General features: G+C 42.4%; 1 protein-coding gene across 1 annotated transcript in view; it reads right to left on the bottom strand.

The window, feature by feature from the left end:
• The window catches only part of LOC125900376 (kazrin-like), a 155,130-nt gene that overhangs the window by 79,925 nt on the left and 57,682 nt on the right, over positions 1–17,523 (bottom strand). Inside the window, exon 4 of the mRNA XM_049595727.1 lies at positions 6,337–6,544. Coding sequence (XP_049451684.1) covers positions 6,337–6,544 — 208 coding nt within the window. The remainder of the gene's footprint in view (positions 1–6,336; positions 6,545–17,523) is intronic.

Raw genomic sequence — 17,523 nt, 5'->3', positions numbered from 1 at the left:
TAAAATAAATTTAAATATAAAAAATATATATATAAACAGAGAAGCTGTGAAGATATACTGAAGATATTCTGGGAGAGATATAGAGGGTCAATTACAACCTCTACATGTGACGTACAGTATGCAACGTACAATATATAAAAATAAATAACGATAAAATGCACCCTTGGACTTGGACTCGGCATGGATTTTTTTTTAACGAGTCACAGTTAAGAGTCTACTCAGCCTCTTAGCAGCTTTTTTCATTGATAGTAGTCGCTACCGGAACTATTTTCTTTCACTGAACTATATCTGCCAACGGTATCATGGAGCGGAAGGAAGCGTGCATCTACTCATGGACAAGAGACTCGTGCTCATGATGCTCATGACAGCATAAGTCACACTACTGTCGTCATTCTCAACCCAGCTCTGAAGTTAGTTAGCTCAGTGGTGCTAAGTGAGTTAGCAGTAGATGCACACTTCCTTCTGCACTGTGATACAGTTGGCAGGTGTCGTTAGGTAGAAAGAAAATAGTTCCTACATGTGCTCACAACAAGGTCTGTGGATTATCTCACCGGGTCATGATTTCTGGAAAGAGACATTGATGTTCAGTTTTTCAAATGTATTTTTTTATTGGCACTTTCAGCACCACAAGCTGAGTGCCATCTAGTTCTATTATATTCAAGAGAGGGCAAACACCTCTCCTGCTGATATCTCCAATACTCTGCAACTCACACCAAAACAATCTAGACTGATAAGTAGCACTACAGGTAAGAGGAAAACATGAATTTTAGATTTTTTTGGTGCACTGTACCTTTAATGGATATTTTCAGTGTTTCTCAATATACTCAAGAAACATTTGCTTCATAAACAATAAGTGTACAGTTTAGTAACACTCTACAATCAATGCTCTGTGGAGTCAAAAGGTCCTGACTATTGCAAACAAGAGGGAAAAATCAAGTCACTCTTGGTCTTGATTACAATAAAAACCTTATGGCTGACACCAACGCTTGATACCATAGAAACACTGGAGCCTCCTAAATGATTTGACAGTACTGTAATGGCCATCAGTGTTAATTGTTTAAATCTGTTTACCAGAAACCTTTTTTCTCTGCAGTACGGTGGATGGTTGTTAAATCTAGAATAACAATGAACCTCTGGCACTGTCACCATGGAGAACAAGCCGGGTACAGACAAGAATCAGAGCTGTAGCAAATTTAGAACACTTTGTCAGTGCAATTATGAACCAGACACACAGCTACAGTTGCCAAATACATCAAAAAAGTAACCCTAAATCTGAAAGTGAATGATTTAAACTGCTGAATGTTTCATCAGGTTTCTAAAAAGCATAATCTTTAGCCTCCGCTGTCTGTTCTGGTAGCATACATAACAGACTTTTAAGCTCTGCGAGGCTGTGAGTTTTCCCACGAAGAATCTTCTTGGGAGTTGACCTTTTGTATCTTAAGCTTTCTGTCAATGAAACAAATATTTTCAAACACAGGTGCTCATCTTTTGTTCAGCCTGGGGCATTTTATCCCCATCCAAGTCCTGGACGTGATCCAACTGCAAGTCACACTGTCTGTGCTGAAAATTACTTTTACTTCCATAATCCTGAACATCTAATAACTCCTCTTAATTTGTACAGCTATGGTCCCAACCTTGAGCCCTCTATTTTACCTTGACTGTGACTGACCGTGATGCTCCTGGACAAGTGAATATGTGTCATCCATACTTCTTGTGCTGTATGAGTCACCAACAGCTGCCCTATGGATGTGTTTTTAAAAAGGTTTATGGATTAGTATTGGCAGATTCCCACGAGTCTGTGATGAGCACTCTCTTCCCGACTGACTGCAGGGCACCAATCTACCAAGAGTGTAAGAGTATAAATAATGTAATATCCCATAAGGTGAGCTCACATTGATTTTAGAGGACAAAGCATTTTCATACAGTCTCTATTCCCTGGGACAAATTGAGTGCAAGGCGGATATTTTTCCTCACAATTCAGATGGACATCAGATATGGCAGCAATCCAGTCGACTTGTGCTGAAACATCAGCGTCGTTTAAGAATGTTAAACAAGGCCCAACATCAATGTGATGGATTAAAAGGAAGGGCCAATGATAAAGGGGTGTCATCACCCCGACAATGAATACATTACTGTCAATGGCTTGAATAAAAGGAGGCAGGTCGTTCGTAACAGTCAGCCAGAGACCTTTCCATTGACTCTACTGTACTCCAGAGCAAAGATAAGACATACACAGACAATCTCCTGTAAAAAGAGATGTGATTTGAAATACTACACAAAATGTACTAAAGCAAAATGAAGTTTTTCCTGATGCTTGGCGTAGAGATGAAAGTTTCAGGTGATTTAATCTCTTGTTCCTCACAATTAATCCGGTAAGAAGGACAGACTCCAAGGCCAACGGGAACAGCAGGCTGAAGTGCTGTGTTTATAGCCTTATTGGACATCTGTCAGAGATGTTATTGAAGCTCCACGGGGAAAGCACAAAAATTCTGACACTCTGGCACAGTATAATATATTTACAGGAAGTCAGTTCATGCATATTAAAAAACCTTGTCTGCACGGCAGCTTTGATCCTGCACAGGGCAGAGCCAACAAATGGACTAACAAACAGCCTGGCCTTGAGAGGGATACACACCTAAAGAACATTTAATCTCCCTAAGCCACTGGACGCTGACGCTGGCTCATCACACACCAAACTGCCTAACCCGAGAGATCTCTCAGACGAATCATCCTAAACTTAAAATCTTAAAAAAACATCCTTAAGCTAAGCGGTTCTCAGGCTCATCCCTCTTTATGCAGGCAAGGTGAGGGGCTCTGCTGTGTTAGTTTGGAGCTGCTGGAGGACTGCAGTGTGGCTGTGTTTGGTTTGATCCGTCACCTGACTGCTGGCCTGGCCTCTGGGAACAGGAAGTATGACATCACTGCCCTGACATTCAGGAATGTGGGAATGTCAGGCTGCCTGTTAACACTGCTGGAACGATACTGAGTGAAAACCGGATGGACACAACAGATAACTCAGTGAGTTATTCCAACAGTAAAGACTAAACAGTTAGGCCAAGTTTTCAGATAAGCTTCAGTCCTGCGGAGGAAAAAGGCTAACCCTCATTTCAGAGAGGCCACTCTGTTGACAAAGGGTCATCCAGTAAATAAGCGCAGCGCAATGCAGCACAATGTATTAGCCAGTCAATTATATGCAAGCACCCATTCTTGGTAGATTACTTTACAACTGGACCGTCATATTTCCGTTGTTTACAATACAATCCTCACAACAAAAGATTAAAGGAAACATATTATGCTCATTTTTAGGTTCATACTTGCATTTGGGGTTTCTGTCAGAACATGTTCACATGCTTTAATGTTCAGAAACACTTCATTTTCCTGATGCTATCTGTGCTGGAACACCTGTATTCACCTTCTGTTTGAAAGGCTCCCTTTTAGCACCTGTCTCTTTAACCCCTCCTCCCAAAAAAGCCTAAGCTGCTCTGATTGGTCAGCAAATTCAGGTCTCTGCATTGTCATTGCAGCTGGGGAATGACTGTAACAGAGTAAAGCGCCACTTTCTATTGGAAAAAAATCACAGACGGAAAGCCTCAAAACACAACCGGACATGTTCCAGCAGGAAAATGATTCGAAATCGTGCAGAAATTCACAACATCAGCAACCAAAATTAGATGTTTCCATGACATTAGCATGTAGCTACACGTAGCAGTGGACATAATGTAAACACTTGCAGTAGCGTGTCTGGAGCAGATGACCGGATAAAGATACCTGACACAAACTTGTCTTGAAAGTATATAAAAGAAGTTGGAAACAGAGTATTCCGAAAAGTCTGAAGCCTGAGGTTTTGCTCACAGTTATTACTTTTACATACATCTACCACATTATTTGAAACTCTGACCACATTTGGCAAAAACATCCTACATTGTGTTTGAGCATCTGATAAGCTTTCAAACATATTAATATGTCACTCAAACTGGACTTCCAGGATCATATGTTATTGTCTCACTGGTGCCTGAAACATCTGGCCCCAAACAACCACTGCATTTTTAAAACCATGGCTCTTTCCGCTCTGAATGCCAACTAGGAGAGGAGAACCTGACGCATCTACCTGTTCAGATGCTGCGGTTACTTCGCCAGTCTCACAGGCCGAAAAAAAAAATCTACCCAAGTAGTTTAAGTCTTGTGATATATTTGCTTTTGACAACAAGCGTAGACAAGTGACAGTGATGCAGGCTCCCTTGCCTGCATACTCTGTGTGACCTGAAGGATTAAAAAGTGTATCCTCTAGACAGCAGATGAATCAGCCCTGGTTGACACTTGAATGTCTTCTTTGAGAAATTCCAGTTTGCACACTATAAACACAACAGAACACTCGTAGAGGTTACGCTGATATTGAGGGCAGAGGGAAAAAGCAGCAGCGGTGACAGTCTCTATTTCTCTCTAATAACTTTTAGCCATTGTTGTTGTGATTCGTTCACTGTGTGCTGCTGACCTTACATCACACCCTGATTAACTACCTCTACTGTTCATGTGCTTACAGGGGTGTTAAATCAATTTAGTATTTCACCCCCATAAAGTTGGGGGAATTGGAAGATGCAGTTAAAGAAAGAAAAACCAAAGTAGTAAAGGCACATAGGGATTAAACTCCAAAATCACTACATCACCCATACTGCAACTTCACAGCAAAATGTCTGTCTCAGATGACGTCATTATGAAATCAGTGTTATTTTCTCAGAAGACCTTCTACAGCTGATTGCATGTGTGAAATCTGTAGTTCCCCTTTAATTGTACCTCAAGGATGTACTAATGCATTCATCCCTGAGAAGGTGCAAACCAACACTCTGGGGGAACGCAGGATACGTATGATTCACATGCCAACGTGTAGCTAAAAACAAGCACATCAGCGCCCTTAAACCCATTTCACACAGAGCCTTCAGGGCCAGCAGCAGATATGAGGAATCACTTGCTGCTGAACTACATATGCCCGACACAGGGAGCCATTTAATGGACACTGACAGCAAGCTGTCTGGTAGGGTATGATCTCAATAACCCTCAGGCTTCTAAATGTATCAGTGCGGCAAACGCAAAACGCAGACACCCCGAGGCCAAAGACCTGGAACATGAGGTCTTTTTTCTCACTATTTCAGCGAACCAAACTTTCTGTACGTGCAAGCGATAAAGAGATGAACCTGTGCGGAGGGCAATGCATGAGGATCGGGATGAAGATGTGCATAGGGGTGTGTGTTTGAATAAGGGTGTGGATGAAAGCAGAGGTGAAGGAGACATGCAAACAGGGAGGAGAGAGACAGGAAGGTGATGGAAATATACAGATATATAAAATATGAAAAATATAAAACTGTCACCCTACATTGTGTCGTAAGCTTCAAGTTTGTCGGTGCTAATTAGTTGCTCAATAAATTGATCAGATCAAGCAAGGGGTAACAGGAAAACAAGAACACCAGGACTTCCCCTCTACACAGTTGTTCCACTCATTACAGAATAAAACTCATCATTAATGAATCCAAGATGTCAGCTATATAAAAGTAGCTTAACAAAATCTATCCTAAGAAGGTTTAATTAGACACAGGCCATCGTCTTACACAAGCCGAGGCAAACATAAAATAGCTATAAAGATAAAAATGGCAACCAAGCGTCATTAGGCATGCAATAACTAAATATAAAGCCATTTATTATTCACAGTCTTTAGGTTATTACTTACAGAAAAAAAGAAGAAGCGATATTAAAAAGTATGTCATTTTGTGACACGAAGCCAAAACTTCCACATTCCCATGAAAACTTTAGTTTAAAGCTCATTCCCCATTCATCACATCTCTTTCTCAGCTAAGTAACGGTGCCATAGTGTCGGCAGCCCCTGTCAGAGATGTTGGCATACAGTTCCTGGGCCTAGAGCTCAGTTTGAGACTCCTTGCCAGAGCAGGGAAGGAGCCAGAGCTGGAGGGAGAGCAGCCCCAGAGGAGCCCAGCTGCTGCCTGGGAAACCAAACCCGGACCGGCTCTGGCCCACGCTCTCTAACCCCAGCCCCTCCCGTCTAATAACAACACTCAGTCTCTCTCTTGTTCTCTTTCTTTTCAGTCTTTTCCACTGTCATTCTGGTGTGGGGGACTTTGGGGAAAAATAAGTCAGTGGAGGAACGGTGGAATGATATAAGTCTCCCCGCTGCACATTCCCCGAATACTTCCCACTGTTGATTTCAAAACATTCACACATGTTCATGTTCTCACTCTCACACACACACACACACACACACATAGAGACACAGGCGATTGAGTGTGAGAGAATGCACATTCACATCCATGCACATGCTGTGACACTCACCCCGGTAGTGGAGGCTGTCATCGTGGTGATTGTGCTGGTGGTGGTTCTCCAAAGCAGGGGGGCTGCTGGCACCCAGCTCTGCCAGTCTGCGGCTGGTGGCAGAGAGCTCGGAGCGGAGGTTGGTCACTTCCTGACTGGCGGACTGGATGGCCCCATCAATCCTTTGTGCCAGCTGTTTGTTGTCTTCCATCATTTTAAGAATTTTCCCCTGAGGACCAAATCCACACAGAGCAGCATGATGTCAAGTGGAGCATTAGAGGGAGTGAAGCTTCCTCCTCCTCTTATCCCCCTCTTCTCCTCCTCCTCCTCCTCCACCTGTGCTTCTTCTCCTACAGTTTACTTCGCACATATAAGAAAAAAAAAAGCCAAAACGCCGGTCCCTCTTCTGTTCTCCGCTGAGCAGCAGAGATGATGTCTACCTGTTACTGCACAAAGAATAACGTCTGTGTGGCCAAGCAGCACACAGTCAGAGAGAGCATGTGTGTTAGTGTGTGTGAATATGTGTGTGTGTGTGTGTGTGTGTGTGTGTGTGTGTGTGCAGGGCAAAGAAGAAAGAGAGTAAGCACGGGAGAAAGAGAGGAAGAGAGCATGTAAAGAGAGCAAAGAAAGAAAAAAGACAGAAGAGCAAAAGAGATTTAGCTCAGCGGGCGGAGGGGAAAGTGAGTGCTCCCGCAGAGGAGAATGTGCTGTGAGCAGCTGCTCTCAGAGAGGACCCAGCGCACACTGAGATGACATGCAGCCTTTTAAATGGATTGTACCATGTGCTGGAGGACCAGGGGAGAGGGGGGGGATGCAGTTGGACTGAGCTGCTTTCCAGCAACTCTCTAACTACAGAGTGTGTTGTGTATCACACACCCTATGGAGTCTGTAATGAGTTAGCAATCGGGTCTGTAATAGGGGAAAAGTACAGATTGTTTCTCTTTACTTCTTCCTCTCTCCTTGTCCCTGCACTCAGAGCCTGGCAGTAGTATTGAACCCGTTGACAAGCACTTGTCAAGCCCTCTGTATCTTTTCAGTCCTGCTCCCACTCTCCCTTCCTCCCTCTCACTCACACACCCGCTGTCTTTTTGTCTCTACCACCCCCTCTTTTTTCATCCTATTATATATTCATCTCTTTGTCCTGGGAAAGCTCACCCCCACATCGGTGGAAGGGGAAGGGGGCTGGCTCAAGGCGCCCAAGGGGAAAACATTTCAACTCTGAGAGCAAACTTAGCAGAGGACAGAGGCACAGCCCTCTAATGAGCTAAACACAAAGAGGAGAGGCCCGGAGAATTACAATCGAGCTGTGCGCGAGAACATAGTGGAGCTTTACTTCTTTGATCAAAAACAGTTGGAAGGATTATATTTCAGCTTATCCGTGGGCCCAGCAAACAAACACCACCGCCATCAATTCTTATCTGCACAGCTATAAAATTCCATCACACACAAAAGGTTAGCAACGAGGGGGCAGGCCGTTCATCTTAACTTAAAACAATCCCGGATATTGCTGAGCCATCACAACTTTGAATCTGCATTTGACATTTCATTTCCCAAGTAAGAAAACACATCCTGTCTCTGGCAAGACGCTGAGGCAGATGAGTGATACATCACTCAGATTCTGTCATCTGAGGCTCGGGCGATAACGGCTCAACGCTCATTGGTATTCACACAATGGCAGAGAGAGACAAACAAAGATGGGACTGCAAAGCGTGTGAGACTGACAACCCGAATGAGACACACTACTTGTTGGTTACACTGCTAGTTCACCGCCTTGTGATGGAGTTCGCACAGTGACGGTGTTACAGATCAGATCCTGGCTATGAGTATCAGACGGGGGCCCATTAGTGTGGCCCTCTTGGAGAATATTACAACCGGTCTGACTCAACTTATCAGCTCCTGTGCTCTCTAGTGCATACTGTATTAGGGTTTCAGTGTTTGCAGTGAGACATATCTATGAATGATTTCTCAATTGAAATTCCAGAATACTTACTTTATCACAGTGTCTTTACTACAGCGATACAGAATCGTCTTCCCACAAGAAAAGGAACTGATTCCCCCAAAAATGCTTTGATAAAAATACACAAGTTTAAAAGCCTCTGTTATCGTAGCTGCTGGTTGAAACAACTTCCTCTGGGTTGGACAATCACACACAGATACGTATATGATATAAGCAAGGAGTCTGTGGAGCATCATTTGGCTCCCTCATTACTCCTGAACTGAACTTTTAATCTCAGCTCTCAGAGATATTAACAACAGCATGCCCAGGTATACACCTCATCGTTGTATTTCCCACAATCACCTAAACTATGATAAAAGTGGTGCTGAAATGATTAGTCAGTCAATTAATTAGTCTAATCTGGCAGTTTTATATCATTGTAAATCAAATATCTTGAAGGCTTTTTTTCAGGATTTGCGCACATTTTATAGACAAAATGATTGAAGACAAAAAGATAAAATTATTACCATGTTTATAATCATATTTTAGCACATGTAAGCTTCTGTCAATTAGCACAAAACCAGCTGAGTCTGATGGGAGCGTCACTATAGCTTTGCAGCACATAAACCAAAGTACTGGACAAATTAAAATTTCGATCTGATGATGGTGCTGGTTGAAAAGTCAGGGGATCAACAATGTTATTAAAATTCATCCTCTGGGGCAACATGAATGTCTGTGCCAAATTCCAAGTTGCTGAGATGTTTCACTTTGGGGGATTTTGGGGGGATTTTTGGGCGGTAGCTTGCTCTCTACTGTATAGCGTCTTTATGGGAGGTTTAAGGGGGTTTATAGTTGTCATTGCAAGATGTGCTATTATGAGTAGATGTTGGGGGCTCCTTTTCCCAAGGTTTTTTTTTTTTTCTTTTTCTGGCTCTTCTGACAGTGCACCCCTGCCAGTCTTAATTATTACTTCATCTTACTGTATTTTATTCTTACTCCAATTCTTTAGTTTTAAATCATGTGTCTTATTATATTTTGGTAGGTTAACTGTTCATCTGGTCTTAGTTATTACTTATATTTTATTCTTTTCTATTTCATACTGGTCAGTTGATGATCTTAATTATTTTAATTTTTATTCCTACTGTTTCGTGGTGTTGAAGAAGTATTTCACTGATGGAAAGACGGTCACTTCATAAGTGACTGTCCATAAACTGGACTGTTTAAGCAGAGGAAAGACCCAATACTTTAGACGTTGGTGCTATGTGACCAGAAAGGGCTATGGCATTTGCTTTTGCTCAAGAGGCAGAAAACAACTACCAGAATGCACTGCACCACACCGGACCAATGACTAATCACGCTGGTTTGTGATGTAATGTAAGCTTGTCCTTTTTTTTTACAAAGGAAACAATATGGTGGCTGACAGGAGACAGACGATCTTGTATCATAGTCAAACGGTAAGCTAAAAAATGCTTCTGAAATCATCTGAGGTGAGAAACATGTAACGCAGTAACAGAATCTCAGTTTGTATTTGATCAGCACTGCTTAGTTGTACTGTTTGATCTCAGTATTTTCAACCTCCATTTTTACAATACAGAAAACAGTATGGCGCCCACTTCCTGTTCACAAACTCTCGTATCACAGCCAAACAGTGCACTAAAATGTGTTTCTGACAGCCTGCGCAGCAACAGAATTTTAGTTAAATTTGATCAGCACTGCCTAGTTTTACAGTTTGATCTGAGTTTGGTTTGAGTTTGAGTTTGAGAGAGAGGTCATTCTCTCTTTCGATTCAAAAATAAGGAAGTACAATCTGTAGTTCGAGTGGTTTTGAGCTGGGAGTTGAGCAGGGAGATCTGAATTCATTTACACCCACTAATTACACTGTTACGACACAAAGCTGGTTGAAAATCTGCAAAGTGTCCCTTTAACTCACATGTATGATGCGTCTGTTTTAACTGTGTTTACTTAAGTCAAATGTTTTATCTCTGCGCTATCCACATGGTGTTTGTGGAAGCAACTGTAGTGGTAGCTCTAACACAATGTACACCATATTTTGCTGCCACCTGGAATGAAATGTGCTATAAAAAGAAAAGTTATGAGAGCTTGCGTTGATTACTAAAGTTTGAAATGCCAACCAGCTGGTGGCGCTACATGAAAGGTCAGGAGATCACCACAATTATTAGGATTCATCCTCTAGGGGCCATGAATGTTTGTACAAAATTACATGGTAATCCATCCAATAGTTGTCCGAATAATTCAGTCTGTTTGTCTCTCCTGTTTTCTCCATCTGTCCTTTTCCTGACTCTTTCTATCACATAATCTCTCTGTAATGTCTATCAGCATCTCTGCTGTTCAACTCATAACCAATGACACGCAAACGGGAGACTTATTACAGTTACTAGAGGAGACTTACACCAGAACTAGCATGTTTGATCACATCACATGTTAGCAGATCATTATCACCGTCTAGACGGTCACATCACTGACCCCGATTAATGCACTTGCCCTGATTTGCAGCTAATTGGCAAAGGACAAACGCAGCACGATCTGTAGCACGGAGTGGGGGAGGAGGGTCGTCTCCTGTTGTTAAACAACATGACAGCTAAGTCTTTCTTCATATGAAACCACAGCCACAGTCTGCTCTGAGCTATGTGAGGGCTTTCATACGCTCAACTGAGGAATGCGAGGAAATGAATGATTTGGGGGTCAAGGATCGGGACATATCCCAGATACACATCAATAACCAGATGAATACTTTGAGGATGCATAATTGTAGCGTGTCCAAAACACACAAAGTTGTCCTCTGTCTCCACAACTAGACTGAAGGCATGTATGGACATGACAGAGACCTCAGACCAGTGCAAGAACTTGGCTGACTCTCTTAAATAACCAGTTCTCCCACCAGTGCTTCTATGGATTTAGTTGACTTTTCCAAACTTGGCCGAATGTTTGTGTTGTTAGCTTGCTCACTTGTTTGATGCTATTAATGGGAAGTTTAATTAAGTGTGCCGAGGGTGTGCAGTTAAAAAGAGGTATTGATAAACAGTCACCATGACTGTCTGCCTGGGTTAATTGAATATCGACTAATCCTCCACACACTGGAATGCTTTCCATTTTTTCCCAATAGCAAAGTGATATAATGCCCCGCTCAACTATTTATATGGGTCTTATCAGAGGGCCTGGGAAAAATACCCACTTCACTCCACTAGACTCACTAATGTCCATCAAATGCTTTAAAAAAAACAAAGTCATAGCGCCTGTCAGGGTGTATGAGTATAGGATAGTTTCATGTGTGAAAAGGAGGAGCTGGGGAAGGTGTAAAATTAGGAGAAAAATTTTTTTTTAAAAGGTGTTCGGAGGTGTGCTTAGTCATCTGGATGATGTGTTTATTACTCCGTGAAGAAATCGGCAATCATGTTTCACAGAATAATTTCCATCGGGGTGATGATGTGCGAGCAGGAAGATCCATCAGAGGGAACACTCGACTCTCAGACCTCTGTAAAGTGTTGGTCAACAACTCTTCCCACACAGGTATGCGGTGCAGCACAGTGCAGGGTGACGGTTGGTTACAGTTAAGAGTGAATTGCTGAGATCAAGACATGGCCTGTATTTTCAGGTGGACTGAAGGGACGCACCTTCGGCTGCATACATACTGCACAGTTGAAATGCACAATAACATCTCTAGTTGTGGCTGAGATGTATGAGTTATAGGACAAAATAGTTAACTTACAGAGGGGGTACAGAGAACAAACACTGCGTCATACAAAACTGAAAGCTGTGTTAATACTCACATGATTGGTTATGTTTCACCCCTGATTTCAACTGACCCTTTGCTAAGTCCCACCCCCAGATGCAGACTGCCAATCATAACGTAGCATCAGGCCGGCTCAGACCAGGGTCCAACAACAACACAGCTGTGCTCCATTGACTCTAATGCAATCATTTCAGATTTCCTTCATTTTCAGGCTGGTTTTGTGGATTTGGAGCTAAATGTTGTGCCTGGGGCACATTGTGTATTAATGATACTCGTTATCTGGAGAGGTTGGAAAAAGATATACGTTTCTTCCCTGTTCCAAAACCAAACCCTGAAAAGTGTAGGGTTAGCTAGCTAGCTACTGAAGATATAGCCTATTGAATGTATACACATGCTGCTTTTGCTTTTTAATGATTATAACAGTGAAACAAAGGCTGACCCTGCTGTACAGGAACCAGTGAAGGGAAGCAGGGAAACTTTGCTGATATTGAACCAGCTCTGTGTCATCGCAGTGTGCCAAACACCGCTCATTTGCACACACTGTGATGCCACACAGCTGGTTCAATATCAGCGAAGTTTCCCTTTATATTCATTGTCTTCTGTGTCGATCAGCAGTGATGTGGTGGTTCACTTTTACACTGTGATCTGTAGCCTGTAGTTCAGCTTTAGCTTCTAACTATCTTTGTCTTTTTAACCTGTTGTTGCTGCTGAGTCAGTTTGACATCCTGGATATATCCTTCAAACACAGACTGTAGACCCCTCTGTCTGCTTCTCTCTGGAATCACTGTTTCAGTTTTCAAAAAATATGATAATATTTCTTCAGGGAGTGCAGTTAGTTACAGTGTGGCCTCCATGCTTACTCTGGCAGCTTGTTGGACCGTCACATAAGGGCAGGGCTTAGCGAAGGGTCAATTGTGATTTAAAACTGAGGAGAGCAAAGAACATTGTCTGATGGAGCTGGGTATGGTGTTCCACAAGTTTGCAGCTTTAATGGAGAAAGCTGACTGGCCAAATTCAGTACACCTATGCTGTACTTCACAATTGTCTCTAGTAGATGCTCTTGTTCACCTGAACAGTACAGTGAAGCAAACTTTGTCAGTGGGGGAGAAGAAAGATTAGCATGCTAACCAGCTAGCCTGGCCCATCCTATCTTGTAATATCATTTATACCACGAGAGGCGATAGTGAGTCACCATAGCATCCAGTCTGCGCTCAGTCTAACATGAGAGGATGAGGACACAGAGCTGCAGGCCCTGGTCAATAAAAACACAACATTTGGTGGCAAAGAAAAGAAGTGAAAAAGAAGCAACTTCTGGCGAGTAAACAGGTGAGCTTTGCAACTTTTATTTCAGACAACTAAGTAACATTTACCCTTGGCTATTTAGTGAAACATTTCCTTACTGCAAATAAAGGCCACACAAAGCGTACTGAAAAATACTCCATAAGCGTCGACATATGGTTTTGATGTGGTTGTTTTCTTGCTTGGTCTTGCTAAAACTGAGCAAAGCAAGCTATGCACCTCTAAACCTGCATGGCTTTCTTTTTTTGGCCACTTGGCGGCAGCCCAACAAGCTGTAAACACAACAATGATGTATTACCACCTTATAAATTTTATACAGCGTTAGCAAACACTTGCAATGAGGTCTATAATTGCTTTAGTGCAGTAAATACTTTTAATTTGATTTCCAAATGGAACCTCCTCATTTATAATTAGGGATCTGAAATTGAAATATTTGGGGTTCATTCCATGGTCAAGTTAATAACAAGCCTCTTTGCTTAATTGGCACTGAGAATGACAAAAAAATCCTCCTCTACCGATGAGGCCTCTTCAACAGACAAGAAGCATCTCTGGAGGGCTTTATTACAGCACACTGCTAACATTATGTCTGTTTATATATTCCAGATAGATACTTCAGAAAGTATGTCTCAGCCTCCATAAACAGTAGAGCTGCTCTGAATCTAACCCTTCTCAGGCAGCAGCTCTGAATTTCCAAATCTCTATATGTCAAAATGTTCCTTCAGCTGGGGACTGAAACAAAACAGCAGGTTTCAGGACGTTTTATTCTGGAAATAAAAGCTGTCTCGGTACACAGCACACTGTCTGCCAACATCAAAGAGTGCAAGAGTTTTGATTCTTTACTTGCAGGCAGGTTAATTGGCTTCACATTTGGATCTTACTGTTGTCCGTTCACCAGTAGTGCAGTGTGAGACTGTGAGTATGAAAGAGTAAAAAAAAAAGGGAAAAGTGATGCATCAAAAGGATGAGAGAAAGAGTTTGAGTGAGAGTGTCCTTATCAAAGTTACAAATTAATACAAGTGTTTTCTGTGCCACTACCTCTTGCTTTCTTTTGCCAACATTCAAGACAAACAAGACACTTCAGACAAAATTGGTCTTTGTTAGTAGGATCAAATATTGCAACACTTTCCCACAGCATTAAGGCGGCACTGACACGCTTGTACATGTGCTAACATGGTGGTTAATTCTTTTATTTACTAAAGAATGTGCTCTGATGTAACATAATAAAGATTATGAAGCATGCATTTGACAGCTTGCAAACAGAAACAAACACAGGCAGTTAACACTATAGAAAGCTGAGTTTCTGACTCTCACAGTTCACTGGTTTGACTGTCTGAATGCAGATTTATCAAATGCAAATGCCACAGTTGGAGGAAAAAAAAGGGTATTTATGTCTGCGCAAGTGACGGGAAGAGAAAGCCTTTTGCCCCGAGTGGTGACACACAGGGACAGAGGGGCATTGATGGAGTAAACAGTGAATGGCAGGGAGCGGAAACTCAGCTCTGTCTCTATCCGTTTGTTGGCTTTTTCCATCTGTCTCTCCTTCTCTGCCACTTTGTATCTATTTCTAAATCTCTCTTTCCATGAGCTTTCTAGTTGGTTAGGAGTGTTATTGTCTATGATGTGGAAAATTTAATGATATGGACATTGTCTTTGGTTTCCAAGCAACTTTGATCAGTATTTTCATATGAATAACGGATCACATGATCGTATGTAATGTGAAGGTTTCCCCTTGGCGCTACTGAGCATCTTCAACTCACTATTTTGGTTTTACTGCCCAAAACTTGCTGTTTCAGTTCACTCTCACTGCCCTCATCAGTGTCGTTTGTTTGCCACAGCAGGCAACCATTTTTACTGAAAAGCTCTGATCAACTCACTGTTCACTTCCTGCCCAACACCAAACAACAAACAGGCAACGTTAGCGACTAGCTGGTGAATTAAGTGGAACAAAAAGCAAAATATTTTCTTCAGAAGTTGGTTGAGGCCAAAACAGAGCTCACAGGACAATGAATACTGCATTTATGTTTGCCAGGTGGCCAGAAACACCCCTCCAATTGAATGCTAACATTTCTAATATTTCTAAGTGTTACTGCTGGTAGTGGAAATAGGCAACTGTTTGATAACATCAAGAGGCTGAAGAATAAAGCCAATGTGAAAGTGTCAAAAACTGAAGTTCCTCTAAAGGCCACTTGTGGCTGACTCTGACAGTAAGTCAGTCCCAGGGATGTATAAAGAGAACTGGAGGAGGCAGAGCTACATTCATTCCCGTGAAAGTTGTTCAGTGGCGCATGAAGCCAAAAAACGTCGCCGCTACTGCCACGTATTTAACTACCTGGATGATCAACACTGCTTCTGCATCATTGCCCTCAGAGAGCAGGCCCACTGGGGTCTGCTGCCAACCAAGCCCACTACTTCCTGTTTAACACTGGAGATGAAATGATTTAGTTGTACAGCTTTCAAGGCTGTAAAAATGTTATCAAACTGAATACATTAAATTCAAATAGTAATATGAGTCATTTCGTGGGGGTTGTGAGGTTAAAAAAAATTATCCTTTGTCTCTTTTACAATCTAAGTCTATGGAAAAAAGTCGTTGGGCCCCATAGACCCCCATGTTAAAATGCCCAACTTCACAGCAGAAATGAACGCGCTAACAGTCTGGTGCAAATAATGCTTTTGGAGTCCAGCTAATTTCAGCATTCATGGCAACCACAGGGGGAATTTTACTATAACTCACCCATCTAACTGTTATTAAGGCTCAAAGTTATTCACAATTAAGAGTGGACTGCTTTGACAAACAGGATGTCTGTGAGGCGTCACCACCGTCAATGACGTCTTGCACAATTCCACCCACTCATCCAAATATGTTCACTTCTGGCTCCAAAAATCCAAAATGGCAACGCCCAAAATGCTGAAATCGAGACTTCAAAACAGGAGCCTACAAATAAGTGAGTACGTCATGGTGGCTATGTTCATTATGTTTACAGTCTATGGTTACAAGTTCACCATAACAACTTTATAATGTAATATGTCGATGTTGTGTTCACTGCAGTATTCATTGTTCTAACTGCATTTAACTAGAACGATTTGCTGTAGAAATTTTTTGTGGTTCTTACATAACGTCTCCCAGAAGGTAAAAGCTGAGGATGTAAGGGATTTTAATAGTTTGGTCTTTGTATTGAATCTATTATTGCTTTCTTGCATTAGGGGCTTCCCTTGAAATGTTACAGTCGAAGAAACTTTTATCGACACTTCTTAAGTCCTTGTATCTGAAACAAGACACTCGATAGTGTCTGTCATCCTTTAAAGCCGAGCTTTCTCATGCACCTGTCTACAGTCTAGTCAGATTCTTAAGTTGCTATATGCACTGTGGTCTTTAATCACTGTCTGCTCATTCAAACTGTCAGCAGAGTGCTATCAACAGGTTGCTCAACAGCAGAAAGCAGCGGCTTCACTCCTCTGCGGCTTGAACTCTGGCAGAGGGCTGAACTCTCTTCCCTTGCATTGGCCTATGGAGGCTGAGATAAGACCCGGAGAGAAGCACCTATTATCTGTTGTCAAACTCAGCACGTCTGTCACCCAAAGTCCTCCCCAAGTTCCACTCCAACGCCTTGCAGCCATGTCCTCCCATCTCTGATAGCCTGGTAATAATAAACAGTTTGACAGCCTCTCCACTTGGAGATAACGGTCGACAGGGTTGTGGATGAAACGCGGTGCCAGGGGCCTTGATGAGGATCAAGATAAAGTTGCTTGTCTGCAGGACTCTGGGGGAATCGAAGGGAGAGAGGATGCAGGGGGGAGGATTCGGCTATGATGAACTTCAAGACCCATGGGATTGGAAATATATATATCTGATGATGGAGAATAAAAGTGCAGAAAATGACAATCCTCCACTGTTTCACATGCCTCCTCTCCACCGAGACTGGTTTTGCTCCTTGCCACATTCCCCCTCGATCTCACTGCTGCTCCCTGCTGGCTGTTTTCTGTCAATGCATCTTCTCTAAGTGTTCCCAAGAATCCGTTGCCAGGCCTTAGCCCATTATCTCTGCTCAATCCCACTCTGCCCCAGTCAAACTTTTATCTTCAGCATGTAGACAGACAGAGCTGAGTGTTGCAGTCATCTCTAATGACGTGCAGATTATAGTGAGATCACAAACGGAGTCAGCATCGATACAAAAGGTGCATGTTTTGCACGTAGCGTTACACACTCAGCTACTTTGCTGCTGTC

Source organism: Epinephelus fuscoguttatus, linkage group LG1, assembly GCF_011397635.1.
Source record: "Epinephelus fuscoguttatus linkage group LG1, E.fuscoguttatus.final_Chr_v1".
NCBI classification, from domain to species: Eukaryota; Metazoa; Chordata; class Actinopteri; order Perciformes; family Serranidae; genus Epinephelus; species Epinephelus fuscoguttatus.
Note: the sequence above shows the minus strand (reverse complement) of the source record. Positions and strands in the feature narration are given on the sequence as shown.